The 16637-nt window shown below is 49.2% G+C and overlaps 1 protein-coding gene across 19 annotated transcripts in view; it reads left to right on the top strand.

The window, feature by feature from the left end:
* HDLBP (high density lipoprotein binding protein) overlaps positions 1-16637 on the top strand; it is a 72231-nt gene that overhangs the window by 47331 nt on the left and 8263 nt on the right. For all 19 annotated transcript variants that reach the window (XM_082689683.1, XM_082689670.1, XM_082689685.1 and 16 more), the window contains 13 exons: positions 47-262; positions 773-979; positions 1135-1242; positions 2503-2607; positions 2933-3011; positions 6392-6531; positions 7706-7810; positions 7937-8050; positions 9150-9236; positions 9366-9497; positions 12713-12931; positions 15553-15774; positions 15862-16080. In XM_082689683.1, coding sequence (XP_082545809.1) covers positions 47-262; positions 773-979; positions 1135-1242; positions 2503-2607; positions 2933-3011; positions 6392-6531; positions 7706-7810; positions 7937-8050; positions 9150-9236; positions 9366-9497; positions 12713-12931; positions 15553-15774; positions 15862-16080 — 1953 coding nt within the window. The remainder of the gene's footprint in view (positions 1-46; positions 263-772; positions 980-1134; positions 1243-2502; positions 2608-2932; positions 3012-6391; positions 6532-7705; positions 7811-7936; positions 8051-9149; positions 9237-9365; positions 9498-12712; positions 12932-15552; positions 15775-15861; positions 16081-16637) is intronic.

Below are 16637 nucleotides of genomic sequence, written 5' to 3' on the forward strand. Positions count from 1 at the left end.
TGGCCTTAGCCCCGGAGCCACACCCTCATGGTTCTGTCCTTCCCAGGACAAACGTGCTGTTGAGAGGCTGGAAGTGGAGAAGGCGTTCCACCCCTTCATCGCCGGGCCATATAACCGACTTGTTGGCGAGATCATGCAGGAGACAGGGACACGCATCAACATCCCCCCACCCAGTGTCAACCGGACAGAAATCGTCTTCACGGGAGAGAAGGAGCAGTTGGCTCAGGCTGTGGCTCGCATCAAGAAGATCTATGAGGAGAAGGTAGCGGTTGGGAAGAGCATGTAGGGTGGTCCCACGGAGGTGTAGCTTAGGCCCAGCTCTACCCCTAGCCTCTTGTGTCTAGACGAGTTCGGTTTCCAGTCAGTTAGGACGGGGTGCTGCTGAGCAGGGAAGAGAGGCTGGAGCTCTGAGCTGGATGGCCAGGCTGCGTCAAGCCTGCAGCACGGAGCTGGCCGTGTCTCTGAGCTAGTGGTTAGCCTCACCCTGGTGGGCTGTGAAGTCCCAACCTTTTTCTCGGAGGTGTGGATGGAACTTGGGGTCAGTCTGGGCGGGACTTAAATTCTCAGGTGATTGTCATGGGGAGAAAACCGAGTCCTCCTTGCTCAGTGGAGTTTCTGGGGAGTGGGCTTTTCCCTGTCTTCCCTTGCTGGGGCTCACAGAGTATAGTCTAGGGCTCTGCGCTTGCTCCCTCCCTTTTTGGTGACAGCGTTCTGTCCCAACCTGTTCCTCCCTGGCCCTTCCCTCTGATGCCCTTATGGTGCTCTTCCTTAGAAAAAGAAGACCACAACCATCGCCGTGGAGGTGAAGAAATCCCAGCACAAGTATGTCATCGGGCCGAAGGGCAATTCCTTACAGGAGATCCTGGAAAGAACGGGAGTTTCTGTGGAGATCCCACCGTCAGACAGCATCTCGGAGACTGTGATACTTCGAGGCGAGCCTGAAAAGCTAGGGCAGGCACTGACTGAAGTCTATGCCAAGGTAACTGCCTTCAGGAGTGGATCCTAGCTGCTTCTTGTGGGGCCGGCTTCTCGACTCGCGTTTCCGGGCCCCGGGAGCAGGGACTGTGTCGGGCAGGGAGCACGAGCATGGAGCCCAGACTGCACAGCCCACCACTCTGCTTCCTGGTTTCCTAGGCCAACAGTTTTACTGTGTCGTCTGTCTCTGCTCCTTCCTGGCTGCACCGGTTCATCATCGGCAAAAAAGGGCAGAATCTGGCCAAAATCACTCAGCAGATGCCCAAGGTGAGGAGGCATTGGGAATTTGTTACTCTGAGTTCTTGCTTTTGTCCTTCCCCTTCTGACATTTGTTTTCTTGCTGTTTATTCTGGGGATGGCCCTGGAGATGGTGGCACATTGTGTGTGTGACAGTTTCCACAGTTAACTGAGGAGGAGCAAAATAAACTTTTAAAAATACTCTGTCATTCTTTTGGTTTTTTTTACCCAGAGATTGTGTATCTTGTTTGGTTTCATGACTACCTTAGCAGACATCTCCCTTTTCTGTCACAGCACAGTAACTTGCGTACAGTTCCATCTGTGCTCTTGGAAGAGCACACGTGTGCGCAGCTCGTGTGAGGCTTGGAGTGACGGCCTCTTCATGCTTTCCATCTTTGTCCTTGACGTCTTCCCACTTTTCCAGAAATCACCGCAGCTCCCAGTGAACGTGCACAGGATGGCTTGCCAGAGAACATATCCCCTCTGCTTTCCTCCTGTTCACACTAGTTTCCAACTGACTTCTTAGTCCTTTTGCTTTCCTAACCTCTGAGCCCTGGTTCACACAGATGCAGTGGCTTCGTGGGGCTGCTCTCTCCTACTGCCCTTGTACCCTGTTGCCTTGCCTGGTGTGTTGTAAATGAGGACAGAGCTGCCTTGCCTGTGGACCATCCCTGGGCAGCTGTACATGAGTTAAAATTCCATCCCTATTGTTTATCTCATTTCTTACTTGAGCAGAGAAGAGTGGCCCTGGGGGTGCCTGGGTGGCTCAGTCAGTTGAACGTCCAGCTATTAATTTCAACTCAGGTCGTGATCTCAGGGTGGTGGGATCAAGCCCCTCGTTGGACTTTGTGCTAAGCTGTTTGAGACTTTCTCTTCCTCTTCCTCTGCCCCACCCCCTCACTTGTGCACATGCAGGAACACACATGGTCTCTCTCGCTCTTAAAAATTAAATAAAAGAAGAATGGGCCCATAACAGTAAAAGTGTTGCCAGGAATGATGGGGGCAGTTGGTACTGATGTGCTTTCAGTCTGTGGTTTTGCTGTTAGGTACATCGTGGAGGATATCACAGTTCCCATATCTGGTGACAGGAAGAGGATTAAGCCGTGATATTTAGACCAGAGTAATAGGCATCCGCCAGCATCCCCCTTCAGTATTCCAGGGGAATTTGTGGACATGTGTTTACTTAAAGCAATTGGGATTGGCCGCTGCCTCAGCAAAGCTCCACAGGTTCTGAGAGGGTACTGCCACTGTGCCATCCTGACCATCTCTTTCCTGATTCTGCTGTGGTAGGTGCACATCGAGTTCACAGAGGGTGAGGACAAGATCACCTTGGAAGGCCCCACAGAGGATGTAAACGTGGCCCAGGAACAGATTGAAGCCATGGTCAAAGACTTGGTAAGGTGCCCCTTTGCATGTTCTGGGTGCTGCTGAACCCGGGGCATAGCCAGTATATCATTGTTTGCCTGTCACACATCATGCAGTGGGTGGGCCTGGGGACATCTGGGGTGAGCACTAGGCTCTGAAATAGAAGCTGGCAAAGTCCAGGAAGGTCACAGATAGGTCTTTCAAGGGGGCCAGAAGGACAGTCTTGGAATAATGACCAAAGGTAACAAAGGCAAGAGCTGTCAGCTCGTAGACTTGGGCTCTGGTGATGTGTCTGACCATGGCATACGCCATGGCCTCGAGAGCTTGTCTCTGGACTCGTTCTGTTTTCCTGCAGATTAACCGGATGGACTACGTGGAGATCAACGTTGACCACAAGTTCCACAGACACCTCATCGGGAAGAGCGGGGCCAACAGTGAGTGGGGCTGATGGCACGGAGGGCAACCGTGGTGGAAGAAAGTCGTGCTTTCTGACCGGGTGTCCTAGTCTTCTCCTCCGGCTGTAGTTGGTCTGCAGACCTGGGACCTCAACCAGCCTAGTCAGAGGCCACGGTGAAGGCACACCTAAGCCCAATGGGGTGACATCTGGGCTTCGCAGTCCCCATGGACTCAGTGGGGTACAGGGCCCTGGTGGGGCCACCCCAGGAGTAGGAAAGGTCGGGGCTCATGGGCGTGCCTTTTGGTACACGTACTAAGGCTGTAGCCCCGGTAAGCTTGCTCAGACTAGGGGTGTGCATGCAGTTTGCAGGAAGTGGGCTGAGTGAACACTCTGCCCAGATGGAGACTGTTTTCTGAAATCCCACACCTGGGCACAGCTTGCCTGTGAGGCCACCCCCGACATCGCAGTGTGCTCCTGGTTCTGCCGCCTCACCGGCAGCCGATGGTGAGAGGGCAGCACACAGCCTGGGTCCTTCCTGCGGTTGCAGGGAACCCACCTGTGCAGACAGGATGCCCTGCAAGTGTGTCCCCTTCCGTTTTTGCCTGATGTCATCCAGTTTGTGTTCGTAATTAGTGTGAGCTTGTCAGCTCTGCTCTATTTGATGTCAGTCCTGTGTGCCCGGGGACTTTTCACAATGGTAGTGACAGTCCACGGACACAGAGTCCATGGAAGCTCCCTGTGGTGTTTCCTTGCACATGTTGCTCAAGCCATGCACACACTGTAAATTGGTTTTGTTTGTTTTTGTTTTTATTAACAGTATAGTATCTTTTTTTTTTAAAGAACATAAGGAAGTGCAGTTCTGACATTCATTTCTGTTGTCTGCTCTCTAGGAGTGTGAGACCACCAGCGTGGTTCACGTTATGTCTGGTCTGTTTTTGCTTTCATCCCGTACCCCCACTCTTTACTTTTCATGGTCTGAAGTCTCCAATCTGGCTTCTGAGTCCTTGGCTCTGGTTGTCTCTGCATATGCTCATGATGCTCCTCTGTGGTCCCTATGGAACTTGGGCAAAGTGCTGGTCTTGTTTCCTGTGATAAGGCCTCCCCAGGGTGTGGGAGCATGGGTCTCTAACCATAGACACTGGCCTTTGTCCAAAGTAGGTGACAGAACTCCATGTGTTTTGCAGAGACAGGGAAGCACTCAATTTGGATCTGAGCTGATGGGGTACTTTCCTTAGGCAGCAATGTTTGGCCTCCATGGAGCCCTAAGGTGGTCATTGGGGTACTCTTCTTTTTAGTTATGTAAAGCCTTCCGATTTTTAGTGGTTTCTAGTTTTGTTTTTTTGAGAGTAATTTTGTGACTTAAGAACAGTGGTTCAGTTCCCAAACTTGATTCCACATTAGAAACACCTGGGATCTTTATCAGTGGAACAGAATAGAGAGCCCAGACAAGGACTGTCGGCTATATGGCCAACTAATCTTCGACAAAGCAGGAAAGAATGTCTAATGGAAAAGAGACAGTCTCTTCAACAAATGGTTTTGGGATAATTGGACAGCCACATGCAGAAGAATGAAACTGGACCATTTCCTTACACCTCACACAAAAATAGACTCAAAATGATGAAAGACCTAAATGTGAGGCAGGCACCCATTAAAATCCCTGAGGAGAACACAGGCAGCGACCTCTTTAACATTGACCAAGGTGACTTCTTACTAGACACATCTCCAAAGGCAAAAATGAACTTTTGGGACTCGTTAAGACAAAAAGCTTCTGCCCAGGAAAGGAAAAAAAGGGGGGAAAAAAAGTTTCTGTCCAAATAGAAAATAGTTGACAAAACCAAAAGATGACCAACAGAATGGGGGAAGATATTTATAAATGCCGTATCAGATAAGGTATTCAAAAATCTATAAAGAACTTAATCAAACTCAGCACCAAAATAAACCAGTTAGGAAATGGGCAGAGCACGAACACATTTCTCCAAAGAAGACATACAAGATGGCTGGGGTTCCTGGATGGCTCAGTCAGTTAAGCCTCTGCCTTCGGCTCAGGTCATCATCTCAGGATCCTGGGACCCAGCGCCACATCAGGCTCCCTGCTCAATGAAGAGTCTGCTTCTCCCTCTCCCTCCGCCTTGGCCACCATTCGGGCTCGCACTCTCTCTCCCTCAAAGAAATAAAATCTTAAAAAAGACAACATACAAATAGCCAGCAGACACCTGAAAAGATGTTCAACATTATGTGGCATCAGAGAAATAAAAATCAAAACCACAGTGACCTCATACCAGTCAGAACAACAGATGCTGGGGAGGATTCAGAGAAAGAGGAACCCTGTTACACTGTTGGTGGGAATGCAAACTGGTGCAGCTGCTGTGGAAAACAGGATGGAGGTTCCTCAAGAACTATTACAGAGCTACTCTACAACCCAGCAATTGAACTACTTGGGTTTTTATCCAGAGGATACAAACATAGTCCTCTGAAGGGGCACCTGCATCCCAATGTCTAGAGCAGCAGTGTCCGCAACAGCCAAACTATGAAAAGAGCCCAGATGTCCATCAACAGATGAATGAAGAAAAAGTTGTGTGTGTATATACATACACGCATACACATGCACACAATGGAATATTACTCAGCCATCAAAAAAGTGAAGTTTGCCATTTGCAACGATGTGAATGAAACTAGAGGGTATTATTCTAAGTGAAATAAGACAGTTGAAGAAAGACAATTGTATGATCTTACTCATATGTGGAACTTAAGAAACAAAACAGGATCGTAGAGGAAGGAGGGAAAAATAAAAATCACCAGAACAGACCCCTAATCGTAAGAAACAAATTAAGGGTTGTCACTGGGGAGGAGGGTGGGCGAATGGGGTAACTGCGTGACGCATGTAGGAGGACCCGTGATGGAATGAGCACTGGCTGTTGCATAAGACTGATGAATCACTGAACTCTACCTCTGAAATTAATAACATAAAATGTGTTAATTAATTGAGTTTAAATTTAAAAAAGCCTTCTAATGTTTCACGACGCTCCTGGTGAAAATAGTAGTTATCAGTGAATGTAACTTTTCTGATACCACATAATCAAATGTGTCAACTACATATTTTAGTAAACAAAAAAAGAAAGCAGCGTTGGTCTTTAAAGTATTCTAAAGCCCCAGCCATAGCCCAGAGCAGTGAACCCTCATGGCCTGAGTGGTCCCAGCCATCAGTCACATGACGCTGTCAGGGTGATGCCAACTCGGTTGGTGCAGGTGCAGACCACAGCTCGTCTGAGAGAATGGAGAGTTCTTGGTATGGTGGCTTCATCTCCCTCTTTGCAGGATGGCTGATGAGGTAGTTTGGCCCTATTCTGCCAGGTTATAGTCACTGACAGAACTTAGTTGATTCTGAGTCCAAAATGTGTTTCCTTTTGTATTCTTAAGTAAACAGAATCAAAGACCAGTATAAGGTGTCCGTGCGCATCCCTCCTGACAGTGAGAAGAGCAACCTGATTCGCATCGAGGGAGACCCACAGGGTGTACAGCAGGCCAAGCGGGAGCTGCTGGAGCTCGCCTCTCGGATGGTAAGACCTGCAGTTGGGTCCTGCCCTGGAGGAGCCCACGGACCTGTGTCAGGGCCTCTGTGGACTAGCATTGTTGTCACCTGCAGTGCTGCAGAAGGGGAATCACCCGCTTGGGAGTGGCTCTGCGGCAGGGGTTTCCGCCTTGGCCAAACCCAAGTCTCTGATGCTTGAGGGACCAATTCTGAAAAGCACCCAAGTGACTCCCACATGCAGCTAAGGTTGAAAATTCCTGCTGTATGATTGTCTGCAACTCTGAGGGTTGGAGGAGAGGGGGGCATGAGTTCTGTTCCTGGGGCTAAGCTGCCAGCACTGGTGTGTTTTTCTGGAATGTGTGAATCAGATGCAGATAATCATGTAGCAGTGATTCTCCAGTCTGGCTGCATGTAGGGGTCACTGGGGTGCCTTTCAGAATCCAGAGTTACCTACTGGGTGAGTGATCGTAGCTTAGCACAGACACGTGCAGAACGTCAGTAAAGCCTCAGGCAGGGCAGTGCATGTGGCTCATTGGGGCAGGGAGTGAGTCCCCCACCTCCACTTGCACTGGTGCCCAAGCCTGGAGCCCCCTGAGGCCCACTTCTAACGGTAGACTTTCCCCTGTCCTCAGCTGCAAGCCAGCATGTGCGGCGTCGTCTGGCCAGGGCCCCTTGGTCTGGGGTGTCTTGTGCCTGTGTTGGACTCCTGAACCCTTGTTTCTCTGTCAGCCTGATGCCAGTCTGATCCAGAATCTCCCCTGAGTTCTTTCAGACGGTTGACTGGTAGTGTGTTTTCCTTTATTCTGGCTCTGCTGCTGCTTTTGTATTGTGACATTTTAGTGAGACCTGGGGGATGATGAGAACTATGCAAGTTCATTATTCTTTCTTAATAATGATCTGCACAGAGCAGCGCTCTGAACCACGCTGTGTTCAGGAAGGATCCCTGCCCATCCTGCAGAGTGTGACACCTCATGATCTCTTGTTCTTGTCAACACAGAGGCTCTAAGTGAGCCGCTGTGGTGATGAAGGCCACCTGCTGAATCACACCTCTTTGCAGAGAACAACGCGCAACCCTATTGTTGGAGAGAGCAGGTGTCCTCTAGTGGCTGGTGACTCCCAGGGATGCCACAGGCGGGTGCTGTGCTCCCCGGGCTCCCAGGAGCCTCCTGCGCTAGTGTCATCTCCTTGCATTGTGTTTTTAGGAAAATGAGCGCACCAAGGATCTGATCATTGAGCAGAGATTCCATCGCACAATCATCGGGCAGAAGGGTGAACGGATCCGTGAAATTCGTGACAAATTCCCGGAGGTAAAGGTTTCCCAGTGGCATTCTTCAGCCCTCCAGGAGTGATTGATTGGCCCTTAAAGAGAGTCAGTGTTTTAGAATCTAGTCTTTACCAATAACTGAACTTGAATTTGTGATGATTTGTTCCAGGTTATCATCAACTTTCCAGACCCAGCACAAAAAAGTGATATTGTTCAACTCCGAGGGCCGAAGAATGAGGTGGAAAAATGCACAAAATACATGCAGAAGATGGTGGCAGATCTGGTAGGGGATGTTTCCCATCCTTTGTTGTGATGGCGCTGCTGGTGGCAGAGAGACCCGGGGTTGTGTCCCATCAGAACTCCTGCTTCAGGGGGCATTGACTTGGTCTGCCCTCTACGGGGGCGGGGGGGCACCGTCCATCTTAACTGTAGGTGTTTAGACTGGCCGACAACTGTTAGGAACTTCAGTGTTACATGAGGTTCAAGGCGGGTGCCAGGCTCCTTGTTTCCTTGAGGGACCTCCAGAAATCTGGATAAACTTGGAGCGCCTGGGTGGCCCAGCTGGTTAAGCGACTGCCTTCAGCTCAGGTCATGATCCTGGAGTCCCGGGATCAATTCTCGAATTGGGCTCCCTGCTGAGCCAGTAGTCTGCTTCTCCCTCTGACCCACCCCCTGCTTATTTTCTCTCTCTCTCTCTCTTTCTTTCTCTCTCAAATAAAATCTTTTAAAAAATAGAAGGAGAAGAACAAAGCTGGATAAACTGTCCCATCCAGTGAGGAAAGAGATTGCATAGGCAATATGAGAAGCCATTTACTGATTTACTATTTGTTTAAGCTGGAATGGAAACCAGCAGTTTAAAGTACGGAAGGGGGTTATTGATGGGAAGGCTGCAGATGGGCTCCTGCTTCTGTGTTTCTCATGGGGCTTGCACTGAGCTCACCACTGCCTCAGGTTGCTGATGGGGGTTTTTCCAGCACAGAACTCGTTGACACTGCCACGGCGTGGTGCAGGCTAGGAGTAGCAGGGTATGTGTGCTCTGGACTTGGCTTCTCTCAACCTGGTGTCCAGGATTCCCTTCTCTACCCAGAATGTCTATTGAGGGTGCCCGACACATTGCTTCTGGGTTATGGAACTTGCACTGACCACGTGGCGGGTTCTGTGGAGAGCTTCTTTTTATAAAGGGGGCATTGCATCAGTCAGCTGTGGCTTGCCAGGTTAGCTCGTCTCCCAGCTAAAGGTCAGAGGTCCTAGTGGGAGACAGGCAGGATCCAAGTTGTGTGTTTTCTAATAGCAAATCCTGTCATTTAATACTCCCTCACAGATGAAGGGATACGTCACTGTCCAGCATGATGGCTAATGGTGCAACCCCTTTTGTTTTTAAGGTGGAAAATAGCTATTCAATTTCTGTTCCGATCTTCAAACAATTTCACAAGAACATCATTGGGAAAGGAGGTGCAAACATTAAAAAGGTGATCAGCCAGCTTGTCTCCTGAATCTTGGCTCCCAAAGCCCTGTGCCATTCTGGCTTAAACTTTCTGGCCCTGGGGTCCGGGTGTCTTAACTGGGAGGTCCCTTCTCATGGTCCCATCTCCTTGTAGATTCGGGAAGAAAGCAACACTAAGATCGACCTTCCAGCAGAGAATAGCAATTCAGAGACCATTGTCATCACAGGCAAGCGAGCCAACTGTGAGGCCGCCCGGAGCCGCATCCTGTCCATCCAGAAAGACCTGGTAATGGGGTGTTGTGTGTCAGGGCATGCGCCAGGGTCCCCATGGTCTCATGTCATCAGCTCTCCCCACACAGTGCAGGCCCATGGCCAGGCTCCTGCCACTCACCTGGGGCTGTGCTTATCATGAGACTTGAGCAGTATGAGACTTGAGCAATAGCACTGGATTTGAGTGCTTGGAGATCATCCTGTCCTGAAGGCATAACAATCTTTTTTTTTTTTTTCAATTTTTGGAAAATTAACATTAAGAAGCTGCATGTTTGAAGTATGCAGTTTGATAAATTTTGACCTATGTTATACATGCATGGACTCTCCACAGTCAGCATAATGAGCCTATCCAGCACCCCGGAGATGTCCCCGTGTCCCTCTCCAGCACCTCCCTCTGTCCGGCCAGCCCCCCCAGCCCCCACCCCCACCTGTCCAGCCCTTCGTTGGCTTTCAGTCACGGGCATTGTGGGGTTTGCTGCACGCTGGTACAAAGGAGATCATGGTGTTTGCTCCCACAGCTCAAGCTGTTTTCACTTGGAGCAGCTGGGATGAGATGTATCCGTGTCGTCCCGTCGGTTTGATTTTGTTGCTGGGTGATAGGTCCCTGCATGCCCAGATCTTACTTGTTGCTTAAGATTGGTAGCTTTTCTTTCAAGGGGTTTTTACTTTATCTAGGTTGTCAAGGTTTTTAGCATAAAGCTTTTCATAATTTTCCTGTGCTGTGCTGGTGTCTTTCACGTTCCTGATATTCCTGTAACTTACATCATTATAAAATTACCTTCTTTTACCCCTGATAGTAGTCTTTGTCCTGAAATCTATATTTTCTCATCAAAGTGGGTTTCTTTTAGGCTTTTAGAGAGTGAGTGGGGGAGGAGCAGTGGGCGAGGGTTAAACAGACTGTGCTAAGTACAGAGTCCATCACAGGGCACGAGCTCATGACCCTGAGGTCATGACCTGAGCCAAAATCAAAAGTCAGCCCTTAACCGACTAAGTCATCCAGGCTCCTCAGTGTCTGCCTTTTCAATGCAGATGTTTACATTTAATTCCATGGTTAATCTGTGTATCATGTATTATTTTAAATATTTTATTACACGTTTAGTGAATGTGATTAAATATCAATTTTTTCATTTTTAGAATTGTGGAAAATACACATAACAAAATTTACCACCTTCGTGTACAGCCTGGGGCATGAGTGCATTCACACAGCTGTGTCCCAGCATCGTCTGCCTCACTTTCTCACCGCCCCACATAGAAGCTGTACCTGCAGGCCTTGCCCCTGGTCATGGTGGCCTGACCAAGCTATCTTGCGTTTGTTTTCTGTTTGTCCTGTCTACTTTGTTCTCTTTTTCTGTCTGCTTTTGGACTTAAGAGAATTCTCTTATTCCTCTCATCTCCTCTTTTGGCTTATTGCATAGAACTTTCCTTTTTGTGGTGGTTGTTGGGTTTTTAGTGCACATGCACTTGGGTCCTGTCTCCAGGTGACCTTGTGCCCATTGCAGTGCAGCCTGAGAAGCTGCAAGACCCCTTTTATCACCTGAGCCCCCATGGCCATGTCCCTGGTTCCACGACACTGTGCTGTTTCACACTGGCTTCCTGCATTCAGGATTAAGTAGTAAGTCGGGTCCTATGGTCAGAGTGTGTTCAGTTTGGGGATGAAGTGCCAGACCATCTTCCAGTGAGCCTGTGCCTTCCTGTGCTCCCCGTAGCAGACCTCAGACTGGAGGTTTTCTTCAGGACTTAGAACTCTGCTTCAGGACCTTCATGGCGTTTCTGAGGACATATCTGAGGTCCTCCTTGGCCTTACTCCTCTGCACAGACTTCCTCTGACTGTATTTAGGGGTGTATCACAAGCATAAGCCTTGTGCAAGTTACCACGTGTCTGGGTGTGCTTTTTTCATGTTGCTTGGAGTTCACTGAGCTTCTGGGATCCAAAGACTTTAGTGTTATCAAATGTGGAGAACCTGGGGTCATTATTGATTTATTGATTTTTTTTTAGAGAGTATGTGCAGGAGCAAAGGGAGAGGGAGAGAGAGAATCTCAAGCAGACTCCCTGGCGAGTATAGAACCTGGGGGGCTTGATCTCATGACCCTGAGGTCATGACCTGAGCCAAAATGAAGAGTCAGATGCTCAACTGACTGTGCCCCCAGGTGCCTCTGGAGTCATTATTATGTAGTTTTTTTCTGTCCTTCCCGTTAGGGACTCCAGTTACTTAGAGCTAGGCAGGCTGGAGGTGGTCTTATGATTCACTGGTATGTTATGTATGTGGGTGGAAAGGAGAAGTGGTATTTTCCCCCATTGGTTTCTTTAAATTCATTAATTTTCTGTAATGTCTAATCTGCCTGTAATCCCATCTAGTGTGTTTTTCATTTTAGACATTTTCACTTGTAGAAGTTGAGGTGGAATAGTTTGTTTTTATACTTGACATGCCCAGTGTTTCCTTTGTTTTTGTTTTTACCATGTGTGCAGTTGTAAAAATGCTTGTTGTCATGTTCCCAACCCACTGGTTCTAAAGTCTCTGTCACTTCTGGGCTATTTTCTGTTCTTTCCTCATGGAGGAGTTTCTCCTGTTTTTTTTTTTTTTGAATGTCTGGTATTTTTCTGTTGGCTGCCAGAAGTTAGGAAGTCTACTTGAATGGATGCTGGATATTTTTGCATTCCTACCAATGTGTTCGAGTTTTGTTAATGTACTTTAATGAATTAGTTTTCTCCTTTTTGGAGTTGCTCTTAAGACACGTGCCTGGTCTTGGGTGTTCCAAGTCCTGGGGTGAGGCCTCCTATACCCAGTGTCCTACAGCATAGACAGTGCTGTGCACTACAGTCCCTTCCCCCTGGTGATGGCAGCATGGGAGCAATCACCAGTTCACGGGGTTTCCACCAGTTCTAGTCTGCCCAGACTGTCAGCTCTGTGTCCTCTATGCGGGGACTCAGCCAGGGGACCGTTGTCCTGCTCACCTTTTTTGCTTCCCATCTCCAGTGTCTTGAACCCCATTGTTTCTCATGGGAGGTAAATCTGGAGGCAGAGTTTTAATAGGAAAAGCTGACAATCTGGGCATCTTGGTTGTGTCTCTGCTTCATGGTGTCGTATGGAGACATTCCTTCTCACCATGTGAACAGCTTAGACCCCATCCTTCACATCCTCACATATGGACCCACACTCACAAGGGCTCCAGACCCCTCTGCAGTAGGCATGCCGCCATGTGTCCCACACCTCACAGACTGTGTCATTTCAGGCCAACATAGCCGAGCTGGAGGTCTCAATTCCGGCCAAGCTGCACAACTCCCTCATCGGCACAAAGGGCCGCTTGATCCGCTCCATCATGGAGGAGTGTGGTGGGGTGCACATCCACTTCCCGGTGGAGGGCTCGGGAAGTGACACGGTTGTCATCAGGGGCCCTGCCTCGGACGTGGAGAAGGCCAGGAAGCAGCTCCTGCACTTGGCTGAGGAGAAGGTGAGCTTCACGCCCAGGAGTGGCGGCACTGCATCTCTCCCTTGCTAAAAATCCTCACCCCACTGTGGCAGGTCAGAATATTGCTTCAGACGCCTTTTTTTATCTTTGATTTTGCCACTGCTGAACAAAGGGCCTTCGTAGGTCCAATGCCTACTTAAACAATATGGAGAATTTGCTGTTTGCCTTAGTGGATTTTTGGTTTGGGGTTTTGTTTTTTGTTTTTTTTTTTTTTTAAGATTTTATTTAAGATTGAGCGAGCACAAGCAAGGGGAGCAGCAGAGGAAGCAGGAGAAGCAGGCATTCCCACGGAGCAGAGAGCCCGATTCGGGGCTCGATTCCTTAACTCTGAGATCATGACCTGCTGAAGGCAGACGCTTAACCAGACTGAGCTACCCAGGGGCCCCTGGGTTTTTTTAAAAGTATGATTTATAGACAATAACACATGCCTTTCTTAGCATATACTTGAGTTTTGATGAGCATAAGCAGTCAGGTGACCCCCACTGCAATGAAAATGTTTTGGCATCACCCCTAAAATTCTGTGTTGAGTCACCTCTGCCCCTTTGTGGAGCCCATGTTGGGTATGTTTCTGGACCGTGTTGTGCTCCTGCGCCTCCGGAAGGAGGGTGGCTGGCAGAGCCCTCCAGCTTTGCACTTTGTCACACTGCTCTGGCCATCGTGCATCTTTGCCTTTCTCTGTGCATTTGGAATCCACTTAACAGTTTCTAGGGGGAGGTCCTGCTTGGATTTGGATGGGATTATGTTGAATCTAAGGATCAAATTGGGAAGAACTGACAGCTCAGGAGTTTGGAGTTTTTCAGGCTGCGTTCTTAAGTTTTAAGTCTTTGATTTTTCATTGGTGCTTTGGAGTTTTTAGCATGTGGATCTCATTTATATATTATTCAATTTAAATCTCACTATTTTGCTTTTTAGCATTGTTGTAATGGTACTTTTTAATTCATCTTAATGTCCAGTTACTGTAGCATATAGAAATATATCTGATAGTTTTATATTGGTTTTGTTTTATGCATTTGGCTTAAAGTTCAGTTACCAGTTCCAGTAACACTTTTTTATGGATTCTTGTGAGATTTCTGTGTAACACACATCATCTGTGAACAGTGGAATTCCTCCCTACTGGATCCGTATGACTATAGGTGTGGTCTTCCTGTGTCGCTTGAGCCTGCAGTACGGTGTCGAGGAGCAGTGGTGAGAGGGGATGGCCATGTTTCATGGGCAAACTTTGTGGGGAGTGCTCAGTCCCTCACCAGTGAGTGGGAAGTGACCTAGGGGTCTCCCGAAGGTACTGTCAGGTTGAGGAAGTTCCCTTCTGTTAAAAGTTTGCTGAGAGCTGCTACGGGAATTGGGAGTGGGACTTTGTAGGAGGCTTTCTCTGTATCTGTTGACACGAGAGTGAGGTTTCTCTTTTTTTTAAGCATACGTATTAGATTTTTTTAGGGTCTTTGTGGGGTTTTTTGTTCTTTGAAGTTTAACCAACCTTGCTTTTCTGGGATGAGCCCTACTTGGTTTAGGTGTACTACCCTTTATCATTTTGCTGGGTTGGGCTCACCTACCTCGTTGCTCATTGACTTTTTAGTAACGCTGCTATTTGCCAGTGTCTGGGTCAGAAGACTAGAAGATTTTCTTGGAGGTGTTGGAGAAACCAGCATTTAAAAGATAACGAAGTTTGTTTGCATATTACTATTTAGCATGTTGGCAGACCTTCTTTTCTTCTGTGTTTCTTTATGCTTATGTGCCAGGTTCCAGAATACAGGGAAGGCGAGGAAACAGCATTGTGTGTGTCTGAGTCGCTCCTGGTGAATCTGCCAGAGGGGCTGGTGTCCTCAGCAAGGTCATCATGTTGGGGCCTTCACTGGCGCCTGGCTTCTTTTTTTTTAAGATTTTAAAGATTTTATTTATTTATTTGAAGATTTTATTTATTTATTTGACAGACAGAAATCACAAGTAGGCAGAGAGGCAGGCAGAGAGAGAGGAGGAAGCAGGCTCCCCGCTGAGCAGAAAACCCAATATGGGGCTTGATCCCAGGACCCTGGGATCATGACCTGAGCCGAAGGCAGAGGCTTAACCCACTGAGCCACCCAGATGCTCCTCGAGCCTGGCTTCTTGGTGTCATGTGAGGGCCTTGGTCGACTTAGGTGGCTCTAAGACTGAGACTGGGCCTTGCTGTTGGTGTGTGGGCTCCCCTGTAGCCCAAGCAGAGGAGGGCCTAGACGGGGAGCACTCTTTTGGACTTTCAGGAGGAATAAGAGTGCCGTGCCTGGGAGTGGGGCTGGCGGTCCCGTGGGCTTACCTGCTGTGCAAGTGCGCCCCTTGTCCCCTAGCACCCCGAGGCCGTACTTGCCTAGTCCCCTCTAGGTGGAGAGTGGCTTACAGGCTTGGGTCACTGCTGGTAAATGGCAGGACTGGGGCTAGGAATGCACATGCTCCAAGCCATCTCAGTGTCTGGATGGCTGAGGGGCCGTCAGTACTCCTGTCTGGGTATCCATCCCTTGGTTTTGGTGAGGCTTAATAGCCACAGGCCTTTGTTCTCAAGGCCCTCTTACTCACCTGCTCGGGGCACCATGCAGGTAGCATCAGGCCAGTGTATCTGGGGTTGGTTTCCACAGCAAACCAAGAGTTTTACCGTCGACATCCGCGCAAAGCCAGAATACCACAAGTTCCTTATTGGCAAAGGGGGTGGCAAAATCCGCAAGGTACGTGACAACACGGGAGCCCGCATCATATTCCCAACGGCCGAGGACAAGGACCAGGACCTGATCACCATCATAGGGAAGGAGGATGCTGTCAGGGAGGCCCAGAGGGAGCTGGAGGCCCTCATCCAGAACCTGGTAAGGTCCAGTGGGAGCTGCACTTTGGTTGTCCTGTCAGGCGTGGTTGGCAGGGTCATTTACTTTTGCCCTCCCTCCGTGGTGCAGGATAATGTGGTGGAAGACTGCATGCTGGTGGACCCCAAGCACCACCGCCATTTTGTCATCCGAAGAGGCCAGGTTTTGCGGGAGATTGCTGAAGAGTATGGTGGGGTGATGGTCAGCTTCCCACGCTCGGGCACACAGAGCGATAAGGTCACCCTCAAGGGTGCCAAGGACTGTGTGGAGGCAGCCAAGAAGCGCATTCAGGAGATCATCGAGGACCTGGTAGGTGCCTGGGAGGGCGATGGGGCTCTTAGCCCCAACAACCAGGACCAAGGCGAGTGGCTAGGGGCTCCCTGAGCCCTGAAGTGGGCTCCTCTGGTGAGGCCGGGGCTCTCAGCCTCTGGCCTTCATCCTGACAGTCGGTGAAATTACCTCTCCTAACAACAGCTTTTTTAAAACATGGGATGAAGTACAGTCTGTACAAGGAGCCAGCCTCTCATCTCCAAAGGGAAGAAAAGAGATGGAAGGGGAGGGCCTGTCAGAGCAGATCCACGCAGAAACATGTCCCTGCTGGTGCTCTCCTGCTGCGGCCTGGAAAGTATTTCCCCAACCAGCAGTCCCCATGCCTCATGGAGTCACAGCCACAGCATTCGCTGTCACTGGCTCATGTAGCCACCCTTCAGGGACAGTGCGTGATGTTGCAGGAGGCCAGGGACTCTGGGTCAGACACAGGACCGTGGTGCTCCTGGCTCTGGGCGGCAGCAAGCCTCATGCCATTTTGTACATACGGGTCATTAGTACTTTCTTGTGTCTGGGAAATATGTCAGAAAGAGGTGTCC

Source organism: Mustela nivalis, assembly GCF_964662115.1.
Source record: "Mustela nivalis genome assembly, chromosome: 11".
NCBI classification, from domain to species: Eukaryota; Metazoa; Chordata; class Mammalia; order Carnivora; family Mustelidae; genus Mustela; species Mustela nivalis.